General features: G+C 38.2%; 2 protein-coding genes across 10 annotated transcripts in view; both read left to right on the forward strand.

The window, feature by feature from the left end:
* Positions 1 to 2,387, forward strand: part of ryr1b (ryanodine receptor 1b (skeletal)) — a 72,435-nt gene extending 70,048 nt beyond the window's left edge. For all 9 annotated transcript variants that reach the window (XM_085130879.1, XM_085130880.1, XM_085130874.1 and 6 more), the window contains 4 exons: positions 58 to 122; positions 210 to 310; positions 488 to 539; positions 670 to 2,387. In XM_085130879.1, coding sequence (XP_084987005.1) covers positions 58 to 122; positions 210 to 310; positions 488 to 539; positions 670 to 765 — 314 coding nt within the window. In that variant the 3' untranslated portion in view covers positions 766 to 2,387. The remainder of the gene's footprint in view (positions 1 to 57; positions 123 to 209; positions 311 to 487; positions 540 to 669) is intronic.
* A 119-nt stretch (positions 2,388 to 2,506) lies between these two features.
* Positions 2,507 to 8,917, forward strand: LOC146503745 (galectin-4-like). The gene is given in 17 exon segments (XM_085130927.1): positions 2,507 to 3,601; positions 5,136 to 5,226; positions 5,520 to 5,633; positions 5,636 to 5,721; positions 5,943 to 6,056; positions 6,506 to 6,529; positions 6,615 to 6,641; positions 6,757 to 6,792; positions 6,900 to 6,929; positions 7,044 to 7,079; positions 7,175 to 7,204; positions 7,325 to 7,360; positions 7,509 to 7,535; positions 7,634 to 7,663; positions 8,095 to 8,183; positions 8,274 to 8,439; positions 8,574 to 8,917. Coding segments are annotated over 17 exon segments (1,125 nt in total). The 5' UTR covers positions 2,507 to 3,559; the 3' UTR covers positions 8,721 to 8,917.
* The last annotated feature ends 4,676 nt before the right edge of the window (positions 8,918 to 13,593 follow it).

Consider the following 13,593-nt stretch of genomic DNA (forward strand, 5'->3'; position numbering starts at 1 on the left):
GGGACTTCATTTCTAACACTTTGGTCTTCAGTAAGAAATCCTGTGTCTGTCTCTCAGGTTTGATCATTGATGCATTTGGAGAGCTGAGAGACCAGCAGGAGCAAGTCAGAGAGGACATGGAGGTAAGGCTTAATTTTAAACAACCTACATCTCTCTTTCAACTACTAGACATGATTTTGTTTCTCATAAAGTTTCCTTTCTCCCTTTAGACAAAGTGTTTCATCTGTGGAATAGGGAGTGACTACTTTGATACGACGCCGCATGGCTTTGAGACACACACTTTAGAAGAGCATAACTTAGCCAATTACATGTGAGTGGCATTACAAACACAGATGTGACTTTCACACCATTAAACATAATACTCTGTTATTTAAAATAGAAAATCAGCAGATATTTGTGCTAATTGTATTAATTTGAAAATCATGTTTAACCCCTTAATGCTAATGGTTTTGACTTCTGTCAAGTCTAATTTGTCTTTCTGTTTCAGGTTCTTCTTGATGTATTTAATCAATAAAGATGAAACAGAACACACAGGACAGGTGAGTAAATATAGGGATTGATTTGAGACAAATATTGATGTTTCAAAAACAAAGGTGCAGGCTTCCTTAGTATTTTTTGGAATCGTTAATTTTGAAAGTCGGTATACACCAACGTTGCACCATTTTTCAGGAGTCATATGTGTGGAAGATGTACCAGGAACGATGCTGGGACTTCTTCCCTGCTGGAGACTGCTTCAGGAAGCAGTATGAGGACCAGCTTGGATAAAGTCATGCATCTTTACTCTGCATCCAATGGAGAAAGAGAGGAGAGAGAAAGATATGAAATTTTAAGATCAAACATATCTATGTCTTAGTTTTGTCCTTTGCCTGCACAGTTATCTCCTCTGTTAAAGCTATGCACACTTTGACTGCACTGTTGTACCACCTGCAGCAGAATGTTGTTGGAGCTTATTTAAGAAAGGGAGAGTAATAACCGAGAGGCATAAGAAGATGCAAGAAGCCAGGGGCCTTTTTATTCTGCTATGACTACACTACATGGCCTTTTTGTGAAATATACATAGTTTGCCTTGCATATCAGTTGTGTCTTTTCAAATGGGGCTTTTTCGTCGCTACTGCTGTAAACGTTTTAGTGCCTATAGCAAAGCCACTGCTTCAGCAATCTCGTTTAGATTTTCAGTTTCAACACTTTTCTTTGAGATATTTTATTTATATTATTTGTAAAATTAGGATTTTTTTTGTACATGGCTGCTGCTGACTGGTATTACATGTCTGACTGTTGGTGTTTCTGCAATAAAAGCAGCTCGCAGTCATTTTTCTGAGATCCTTGAGAGGGCAGTAAAGATATTTGTCCGCCTCTCACTCTTTTTCTCTCAAAGCTTGTCTTCGGAGAAGCAATCGTGAATAGAAACTTCTGAACTGACTTGCCAAAATAACAAAACGTACTGACATCAGTACGTGGCATGTACCGGTGTGAATCAGCTGTACAGACAAACCTACTTGGCACTCTTAAGTCTTACAGTGCATCCCTGAATGTATGTGGTGCCCAATCTCTGCTGGTGTTTCCGTGCCATATAAGATATCGATGATGTACACACACATACACTATAAGGATGCCAAGGTTATTTATTCTTTATATGCAGATCAGATCTGCTGAAGACGACCGTTTTAGCCCGTCTGTATTTCTGGCCAACAGTCTGTTTTATGACACTTTATGCACAAATAAGTTTTTGTCAGTGCATTAAAATAAGTAATGAATGTATCTAACAAAGTATACACCTTGGCCAAAGTGTCATCTGTATAACTGAGGAATGACTAGGCTGCCTGGACGCTTTTTGATGAAAAGACATATTTTACTTAAACCATAGATACATATATTTATTTTTATTTGGGGCTTTGAGGGATTTAAATGACCCTTGCTACTTTGTTGGACATGTGTGTCCTGTTTGTGACATCCTCAGTGGTGAAGAGAAATGGTCTTACACAGGTTTATATGCCCAGTTTGCAGTCAGAAGAGAAAGTTAGCTTTTGTTTTTGCTAGTTAGGTTTTTATGATCAGTATTTTTAGGAATTCAACATATGAATTATTTTCTCAATTTAAAAAAGTCATGTGTGATGCATTGATCTCAGACCGTTCTGTCTCACTATGCCTCCTCCTGAACACATAAAAACTCATTTACTCTCCATCTTGTATTTAATGTTATTATATGTCAAATACAGAGCAGTATTTTGGTTGCTGATGACTCTGAAGTGTGCATTTGCCACTGTAGCCCTATCAGAAGCATTTGATGTTATGGAACTGAATAGAGATCACTACTTTCCACTTGACTGAGTGTCCTCTGACTGAACCCTGTGTTTCAATACAGAATAAACAGACTATTTTAAGGAGAACGTGAAGATGTCTCCTTATTTCCGTGCAAGCTTTGGTGTGTTTCTGGATGTACATCTCCCCAGATTTGTTCTTCATGTTACCTTGTATTTAGAAGTTACAAATTTCATTCATATTTGGTCTCACAAGGTTGTTCTCCAGTAAGATGAGCCAGGCAGTCTTCATGCATTTCATTTGGGCGATAACACTGATTTTCATTTTGCAATTACACATTGAAGTGGCAAAAGCTAGAGTTTATATTTTATTAAATGAAAGATTTTTTAGGTTTGATGGTGTCTTTAAAAACTTTAACTTAACCAAATAAGTGTGTGTGTGTGTGATTTACATTGCTGTGCTTGAGAGGCACCATCTACCGGAACCGAATTCCTTGTATGTGTCTGCACATATACTTGGCCAATAAACACAATTCTGATTCTGATATGAAAAGTCCTTAGTTAAGCAGGACACACCCATGAATTACTGTGACGGTTTTGTTCTCTGAATGAATTTGTGTGGGTCTACATTCAACCACACAACCATTCAGTGTGTTTACTTTACAAAGCACTTGCTGGATTAAGCTAACGCCTCCATGTAGTATGTATGCGTACATTTATGAGGTTACCTGAGTGGGAGATAAGGATTACTTGTGCTTCTGTTTGCCTTTAGCAGATAGGCTTGTTTGGATATTTAATGAATCATACTTACAGTACACACCTCTACAGTTCTGTTTTATGATATCAGGTTTCTGTGTGTACCAGAGGTAATTTATTCATACATACAGCTCTATTTCAAAAGAGTTATGTTGCACACATAACTACAAAATGCTCTATAAAAAACATCATTGTACATCATGTATTGAGTATGAATTTAATCAGGTCTATCATATAGAGTTGAAAAACAGAATGAATCACCACCCTGTAGAATGGATACTCATTGCTTCATCATTTTGGTTTTTCCTTGCACAGCTGCACACAAATGCATTCTCAGTCTTTTTCTTTCAAGTGCCACTCCTCTGCTGGGGCAAAGGTTATTTGCAGCACGTTACTCCAAAGTAAACACAGTGATGCAGGGCTGGGTGTGGTACCCTGTTCTACCCCTCCCTCACTGCTTGTATAAAATAAGGCATCTGGGTGGTATTAGTGTTCGGTGAAGTTCTCCTGCTTTGTTCTGCTCGCCCATCTTACTGACTGCAGCCATGTTTGTTGCTCCTCCTGGCTATCAGCCAATCTATAGCCCGGTAAGTATCTGCACGCACTGATACCCACAAAAATATGTTTTTTCTATTAGGTCTTAAACAAGCGTCATTGTTTTTGTTCTGTTAATAACAATAATATTTGAGCCTGTGGCACTGTGTGAATTTTATGCTGAGAAGATGTCCTTAGGTTCTCATAGTTCCATTACCATTACAGGATTTTGCAAATGTATTAACTCAAAAGTGCAATCACATACTTTGTTAGAGAATTCAGATAATATCACAGTGGAAGGTCAGCCGTTTTTGTAAGGAGAAACCAAAAAAGTGACACCACAAAATGATAGCAAAGACTTCGTATTTTTAGTTGGGTCTTCTTTTTAGTTATTCAGTTTTTTCCAGTGGTTCCCAAAGAATGACACGTTTTAAGTGAGGGACATTAATGAAGGCATGAGATTAGGAAAGTTTATAACACTTAGAACAGGAGTAAGTAAACAACGTTCTAATTGACCATAGTACTGGTCACGGTTCTTAGTAGAAGAATAGACTAAACAATCTGACCGATAAGGGAGTGTAGGTCAGGATATACAGCTAAATTCAATTCATTTGTATTTATTATAGTTCTAAATCACGACAGCTGTCACTTCAAGACCCAGCCAGGCCCCAATAATCAGATAGCCCCCTGTGATCAAGCACTTGGGGAGGAAAAACTCCCTTTTAAGAGGAATAAACCTCCAGCAGAACCAGGCTCAGGGACGGGCACCCATCCACCATGACTGTTTATGGGTGAGGGGACAAAGACAGGGCAGAACATTAACTGGAAGTGAGTCATAGATTAATAATGACTAACGATAACATTCAAAGTTGTGCATAAACACACAAAGAAAGAAACGCGCAGTGCATTATGGAAAGTCCCCAGCAGAATAGGCCTATTGCACCATAACTAAGGGAGAGTTCAGGGTCACCTGTTTCAGCCCTTTTGTTGAACATGGCTTTTTAATAGATTGATTAATCATATTTAAGACTTGTCCACTGTGGTGTATACTGAGGTAAAAATACAAAAATTATGTATTTTTCCAAAGTATTATGGAAGACAGTATATAATACATGAACTGTGTGTGCTTTGCCATGCCCAGTAACAGAGAGAGAGGCCAAACTGAGAGACTAAGAACTGTTGTGAAATAAGATAAACACTAGATAGATTCACAATGCTGTCCCATACTGCCCAGGCCTTTGTATAAATATTGAAATGCTGGGCCTCTTTTGGCTTCATTGAAACAAATAATACATTTACAGATTTGGTACAAACCAAATAGAAAAGCCTGATTAATATTTTACATGCATCAAATATTATTCTACATTAAATCCTAATTTGACATTTAACTAGTAACTACACTAATAATATATACACTATTATGATAGTTCAAAATAACACTAGAGTACTGTAATTAATCACTGCAGAGTAATTTGTAACTTGATTTAATCATAATATGACTGACATTTGGACATGCAGGGCTATGAAGTGCGTATATTCCACAGTGTTGCTGTGTTACGGTTACTTAATATTTTGTCCCTGGCACAGGACATACCCTATCTAGGGCCTATTTATGGAGGGCTGAAGGAAGGAACATCCATCTATATCCAGGGGACCATTCCCAAGCACATCACCAGGTGAGGGGAAGAAATAAACTCGTGACTCTATACACTTTACAGAAAATTTGTTATAGTCAATAGCTGTTAAACTGTTTTGTCTGTTCCCAAGGTGGTTTATCTTTTAGTTATGATTTATCATTTATATCCAAGAGGCAGCAGTGATTCAGGATCATAGTCCATTAACGGGCAGAGTAAAAACTGCACATACCTCACTGTGTCAACATATTAAGCTCTTTTTTTTTTTTTTTACAACAGTTACAGCAAGTTTCCTGATCTTATCTGCTTTCTTTCTTTCTTTCTTTTCATTGGCAGGTTCTTATCAACCTGATTTGTGGAGAATCTGAATCCAGCGACATTGCCCTACACTTCAACCCTCGATTTGATGGCAGGGACAAGGTGGTCTTCAACACCTGTCAGAATGGATCCTGGGGTCAGAGGACAAGATTCACAAAATGCCTTTTAGAAAGGGAGAGCATTTTGAAATGGTCATCATCGTTACTTTGCAGGGCTACCAGGTCAGGACAAACTGTTGTACAGACAATGAAAACAAATTCTATGTATGTAAAAATGTAAAAACCTATTCATGTAAAAGTTGTAACTGAAGACTCAATAAATAGTTTATTCTCACTATAATATAATTGTAAGGTATAAGTTATAGTCAGTCATGTATATTATTACCATTTATGCTTCTTTTATTGATTTAATCCAACACAAATATGACATTATTCTGTTGCAGATTAAAGTAAATGGGAATGATCTCCATACTTTTCAACACCGCATCCCTATGGAGCAAGTTCGTGGGCTGCAGATTGCAGGAGATGTTTCCATCCAGACGATTAATTTTATTGGGGTGAGTCCTCAGCTCTGTGAATCTTCCGCATTGATGCTTCGGGCTTTGCTGGGGAAAATAAATTAAGTCAAAATTATCAAAAGCTTACATTTAACAAGTCTGGCAGCTGTTGGCTAACGATTTCTGCTTATGTGCCCAATAGGGCATGCATAGGTATCATGAAGGAATGGGAATAATTAAAACAGAACATGTTGCATCATATCAGAAAAATCTTTTTTCTTTCATGTTTTGCTGGGTTTAAAAGTCATCTCTTTACAAATGTGAAATTAGCAGATGAATAAATATGTTTGTATGAATGAATGAATAAGTATGTTTCTATCAATATGCCAGATTTCTCCTTGTATTTCAAACAACACAATCTTCTGTGTTTAATCATTATTATGGTCAACAGCACTTACTTTGTGAAGATTTTGTTTTTAATTCATTTTTTCCCTATTTGATCTTTTTAGGGTGGAATGGGAGGAGGAATGGGAGTGAGTATATATATGTAATATCAAAATGATACAAATTAATTTACCACAGCTTTTTCATGATTAGTCATTCCCTGCTTTTCAACAGGGAGGATATCCAGGAGGTGGCATGGGGGTATGTTACTTTGGCTGAGATATGTTTTGCATTCTGTTTCTTTAAATATTACTGTAGTGAGATAAAGTGTGCATATATTTAATTTGAACTGCACCGTGCTTCTTTTGACATCCAGGGAGGTTACCCAGGTGGCATGGGAGGAGGGATGGGAGTAAGTGTACTGAGTAATTGTACATTCGCTTTTGATAAGATCACTGTAATTTTTCAAGTGCCACGTTAGTACGCAAATGGTAAAACATACATATTTGAACTTTTCAGCCAGGAGGATATCCAGGAGGTGGCATGGGGGTATGCTACTTTTACTGAAGCATGTTTTACATTCAGTTTCTTTAAATATTACTGGATCTGTAGTGAGAGGAAGTCTGCACATTTGAACTGCACTGTGTTTCTTTTGACTTCCAGGGAGGTTACCCAGGTGGCATGGGAGGAGGAATGGGAGTAAGTATACTGAATATTGTATATTTGCTTTTGACAAGTTTTCAAATAACATGCTAGTACACACATCATTAAACAAACATGTTTGAACATTTCAGCCAGGAGGATATCCAAGAGGTGACATGGGGGTAAAAAAAAAAAAAAAAATTCCTCAGATTTACATTTGCTATATTATAAAATGTAGGTCACACATATGTAACAGAATAAAGTAATTTTAAAATTTCTGATCGATATATGATTCCTTGGAGGATGGATATCCAGGATGCATGGGAGGTGGAATGGGGGTATCAAATTATGCTATAACTTAAATAATCTGTGCAAGCTGAATTTTTATGACAAAAATCTTAATTTAAGTTTTATTTATCTTTCATTTTCATTTTGTTTTTGTATTTCTTTTTATTATTATTAATATCATTATTATTATTATTTAAGGGCACCTTTCCAGGCTCAAATCTGCCGGTGAGAACAATGCACAAAAATCGACATGTTCTTTTTATACACAGTTTATATATATTTACATTTGCTAAACCTACTCATATTTTCTATCTACTAATCAGGGTATGAGTGGGCAGCCAGTCTACAACCCTGTAAGTAAAATTTGCATAACACTCAACTTTCAGTCCAGTCACTGACTCCACGGTATTATATTGAAAGATTAAATCTGAAAATATGAGGTGAATTTAGTCAAATGAAGATAGATTGTTTAGAGAACATAAACAAGATGAGCTCACATGCTGAATTTTGTTTAATGAAAATGTTCAATTTTACCTTTTCTATTATTATGACTAAGAAAAGCATGTGGGTTGTGAAGCTTGAACTTTTATTGGTTTCTGAAATGATGCATAACAAAGAAAGTTTGACAATTACTGAATTTGTCAAACAAGACTTCAATCCCATTAGACACCAGACTGTAACCTTTAGGACACCATCAACAGGTTTTGTACACCTCTTATGAGGCCACCTGTGTTACTGTGTAATACTGTAATACTCATATAAGATATCTCATTTTGCATTTAAGCCTGTGCCCTACTCCAACATCATCCCAGGAGGGATGTTCCCTAAGAGGACCATCGTCATCAGAGGCATGGTTCCCTATGGAGCACACAAGTGTGTGATTTTAAGACTACTTGCCGAAATCTCTAGTGCAGTACTAAAGTGCTAACATGAATGTTTAACGCTCATGGATGTGTGTTTCAGATTAAGGATCAACTTTTTGGTGAGCAGATCTCGAGACATTGCTTTCCACATGAATCCCAGAGTGAGGGAAGGAATTGTTGTAAGAAACAGTATGATTGGAGGAAACTGGGGCCAGGAGGAGAGAGAAATGAGCATAAATCCATTTATGGAGGGCCAGTACTTTGATGTAAGTAACATCAGTCACGCAGTCGTAATATCAAGTCCTTATGATAAATTTTAGAAGCAAATTTTAATGTGATTTCGGCAAATTCTAGACAACTTTGTGTGTCAGCATTCAAAAGTTTTCTCTCTGTCCCTCAGATGTCAATCCGTTGTGGAAACCAGAGGTTTAAGGTGTTTGTGAACGGGCAGCACCTGTTTGACTTTTCCCATCGCTGGCAGTCCTTCAATGAGATCGACATGCTGGACATAGAAGGCGATGTGCAGATCTCCTACATCCATTTCTGATACCCCCCCTCCCTCCCCCAAAAATAAATAATTTTGTGCAACTTTGTCATCCACAGAGTTGCTTATCTCAGTTTCTTACTTGCTTCGAGATCAGATATCTCAATAAGATCAAATGTCACCTCAGTATCTGCTGTATTGTTTATATCCAGTTAACTGAATTAATAAATCATTAATGATTCATGAATTAATTGATTTATTTCTTATGCAAAGCTTCTTCAGTTCAAAGTCAAATGGTGGAGAGTCCCAGATTTAAGCTCTGTGGGAGTAACCCACCGAGAGGGACAATGGACCCCATTGACAATGATCCTCTAACTAATCACATGAGCCAAGGTGTGAAAATGGGTGTGGGTCCCAATCAGCCAAGGTTTCAGGTGAGCTCATTGTGAAACCTAGCCCCACCCTATCATGTGATTTCCTGAGGTCAGATGGCCCAGGATGTGAGTGGGCATTAAGGCGTCTGGGAAGGGATCTCAAAACTGGATTATAGATGGCAGACTGTTGGTGTCGTAAACCACCGCCTCTGTTCAAAGATGGTCGCTCACAGTGGACATAAATGGCTTCTGTTACTCCTCTTTCAAACCAACCTCTCTGACCAAAATGTGAACATTGGCATCCTCAAAAGAGTGACCTTTGTCCTTTAGATGCAGATGGACCACCAAGTCTGAATAGTTTATATTAATGGGCCAATAGGTTCGACTATAGGAGCACGGGGTGTGTTTAAATGAGACACAGACAGGAACGTGACTGGAAAGAACCAGTCGGCTTTAGTGAACCAAACCATAAGTTCTGACAACCACAGGGTAAAGGCACTTTACAGAATTGTGGAAAAGAAAACTACAAAAAATTAAAGAAAAGTAAAACCACATAAAACTACTAATATAGCACCCTGGCCAAGTGTTAGCTTTTAGCTCTCAATGTTGGGTGCACCCTGGTAACTGACTCCTTAACTTTTACAGAAAACAGATGACTCAAATTCAATGTCCATTCAAATGAAGATCTTACACACCATTCACATGTGGAAAATGTTCTACACAGCAGCTTATTATTCAGAGTCCTAAATAAAACTTGTCCAAGGGGTATAGTCCAAAAATTCCCAGGGTACGAAAGAAATTAGGGATGAGAAAATTTCAGTCAGTGGTCTTACATATAACCACCTGAGTGTGAAAGTGTGAGTGATACAGGCCTACCACACCCACACGTGGGGCGATCGTGGCTCAAGAGGTGGGAGTTCGCCTTGTAATCGGAAGGTTCCCTGTTCGAGCCCCGGCTCGGACAGTCTTGGTTGTTGTGTCCTTGGGCAAGACACTTCAGCTGTTGCCTACTGGTGGTGGTCAGAGGGCCCGGTGGCGCCAGTGTCCAGCAGCCTCGCCTCTGTCAGTGCGCCCCAGGTTGGCTGTGGCTACAATGTAGCTTGCCATCACCAGTGTGTCAATGTGTGTGTGAATGGGTGGATGACTGGTTGTGTAAAGCGCTTTGGGGTCCTTAGGGACTAGAAAACGCTATACAAATACAGACCATTTACCATTACACCGCAAGGTGCAGCAGATCATCAGGTGGAAAAGAAGGAAATCTCAGTCTCAGAAGAGGAACTCAAATACTAATTATGCTGTTCTAGCTATAATCCACAACTTAGGCTTGGGTTGAGATCATATTAGACATCAATTTGCAATTAAAATACTCAAATTTGCAAAAAAAACCCCAATTTCTCTTATACAACCTATCCATTACCGCAATGTATTGTCAAAACACTTTTTTGTAAATTGCAAAATAAGCACTTTTCCAAAAACAATAGGAAAACATTAAAACTTACCAAGCAAATTAAATAAAGTTATTGCATATGCAACAATTACTAATCAAAATAATTCAGATGAATTCAGTTATACAATAAGTTGTTCAAATAACTTTTGATTTGAACAAACAGACAAAAATTAACTGAGGCATACACAATATGTGTTCACCGATAGAAGACACGTATGGTGTCTCTCATAGTGATGTGCGAATCATGAACGAATCGTTCAATACTCGAGAATCACTTTACTGACTCGTGAATCATGATTCACAAGCCCAACTGACTCGTTGACTGACTCATCCCAGTTACAGAAGCAAACTAATTTCATTAGTAGAAATATATCTAGCTTATAATTAAAATTGTGGAAAAAACAACAACAGCAACCAGTTTCTTAACAAAAACATTTCTGCTCTGGACTGGACGAAAAAACCATGAGTAGAAACCTCACATCAAGACAATAGCTCATCAGTTCACAGTAGCATTGCTGTGCTAACATGTTAACAGCACATTTGAGCTACTCAAACATGCGGGGCTCTAAATGACGTAGCAGGGCACGTTTTTTACTCTTTAATGACAGTAATATGATGTCTCAACGTGAATACAAATAAACATAAGTTGTACTTTAAGTGTTACCTCACTCCTGGAAGCAGAATGAGATGAACTTTCAGGCAGTTGATAACAAATTAGAGTTAACAAGGCTAACAGTTTAGCTCCACACAGTGATCTATAAAAACACCAGAAAACTGTAGCATCCGACTGTTTACTCACTGCCACTATTTTCAATATGGAACATTGCTGATAACCAGTGAACTTATGTGCAGCAGAATTTGTTGCAAACTTATATCTAGTAATTTTTCCAACTCAAAAACTTAAGTGTCTCAGCAAACAAAACACTGCAGCACATCACTCTTTTCTTCCCCCCAGCACACGACTACACACGCCTAGAGGTGGACACAGGGAGAAGGGCGGGACACACAGCGGCAGCCTGCTTTCCTATTGGTCGAAACAAACTGAAAGCTTTGTATTCTGATTGGTTTGGTAGGCTGTCCATCTTTCCTCACCTCTATCATTTCTTAAAGCGGTATGAAATCATTTTATGTGGGTTACATATAACATACTATTTTATATAGTTTTATATACAAGTACCTTTGATGTATACAACTAAGAAACACAGCGACTCACTGACATTTTTTGTTATCTTGAAATGTGTGCCAGATTATTGTCAAGGCCATTCCAATGACAAAATGATAAATTAAAGTAAATACATAAAAAATAAGTGCATACTGTTGTGTCTTTCTCTTGGATTCTGCTATGTACAGCGCCAAACGCTGTCCATGTAGAAAATTCTCAGACTCCTAAGTTATAGCAAAGATGTATACATTACGTGAATCAGGACATGCACATGTAACAACTGTCAGTGAGGAAAGACTTGCTTTCTTAACACTATGACTCGCTCAGTGTACTTGAACTGCAATTTATTTATTTATTTTTAAAGATGTATATTGGGAATACGTCTTTAGATGGAAAGCCAACAGATGCACAACCTCCTCCATGAAGTTCGTGTTTTGACACTTCTGATAATTTTAAGGCTAACGAAAAATAGGGTCAAGTTAAGGCAACCAAGCTAGGCATTCTTAACCTCTTCATAAACTTTCTTATTGTAGGTATTAATACAACCTTAAAAACGACAAGTTTTCTGATCAGATAATTCACTTTGTGTAAAACAGGCTCTGCTGCTTCTTTCTTCCAAGAATGAATGAAGTTTATTCTTATATAATTGTTTCCTTGTGTGTAACAGGTCCTCCATACAAGTGCTGACTCACTGTAAAGTTCAAGCTTTCGGATTTAGTCTGGCAGGGTCTGAGCTGTTTTTATTTATTTTTTTATTTTTTAGCTTAATTACTCTTTTGCATTCAAGTAGTTAAACAGAAATGGTGTGTTTGTTAGGAATTCATTGTGTTACATCTATAATGCAATATTAAGAATATTTACATAACATTTGTGACTACAGAAAAATCCAATCAATGTGACAGACTGGTTTTTTACTATATTGCCAAAATGGCTTGTGTGTGCAGTGTGTGTGGGCATGTAGCATGGAATCTAGACCTCTTCATCCTCTTATTGATAAGAGTGTCCCCAACTGCTACAGCAAATGTAATTTTACACTCACTTGGCTCTGGGTAGTGTAATAAAACTTCATAAGACAAGGTTGGCTTATAAGGTGTTTTTTCAACCCGTCATCTTATAAGAAAGGGGTTGAAAATAAAATATCAGTCCTTCACGTCCTTGGAATGAATTTGGCTGCTTGTTTATGAGTATGTCTGTACAAACTATATATAGAGAGCCACATAAGGTTTCTTCTTGCTGTTAGAAAGAATCAGCAATGGGCTGGATTTTGTTCTTTGTACTTGTACTGGGATAGCACACTTTGGCAATGACCAGTATTGTCATTTTTAAGAGTGAGTCTGTCACTGCCAGGGCATTTTCTTGTATCCATTCCTGTCCTCGAGCAGCTCAACAGTTGGAGTGCGATTGGGAGTGGAGTGGCATGATGACTGTAGAGGCAATGTGGCTGTGGAGGATGATACTGGCATGTCCAGGCTCTCCATGGAGTCAGAAAGGGTTCGGCTGGTTTCGTGCTGTGGACAGAGGACATAATGGTTGGGGTGGTGGACCTCCACTGTGGTCACAGACTCCAGGCCTTTCAAGCAGAGAGGGGATGAGCGTCCAGTGGGGTCACGACCACCAACGGCTCCGAGCTCCATGGAGGACTTGTCCATGTTCACGTATAGAATCTCATCTGGATCTTGTGGGTCTGGCAGATCCTCAAGGGCTTTTTCGAGCTCACAGCGCAGTGACTCGAATGATGGACGATCTTTTGGGCTCAGCAGCCAGCAGGAGAACATCAGGGAATAGCTGGTTTCTGCATGTAGCAGAGGTAATTTCTTCCTACATAGATCTCTACTTTATTTAAAAAGACTTTTTGCACACATAAAAGCACTCTATAAAAAAATCATTCTACGTTATGTATTGAGTATGAATTTAATCAGATCTACCACGAAGACTTGAAAAATAGAATGAATC

Source organism: Neolamprologus multifasciatus, chromosome 14, assembly GCF_963576455.1.
Source record: "Neolamprologus multifasciatus chromosome 14, fNeoMul1.2, whole genome shotgun sequence".
Taxonomy (NCBI): domain Eukaryota; kingdom Metazoa; phylum Chordata; class Actinopteri; order Cichliformes; family Cichlidae; genus Neolamprologus; species Neolamprologus multifasciatus.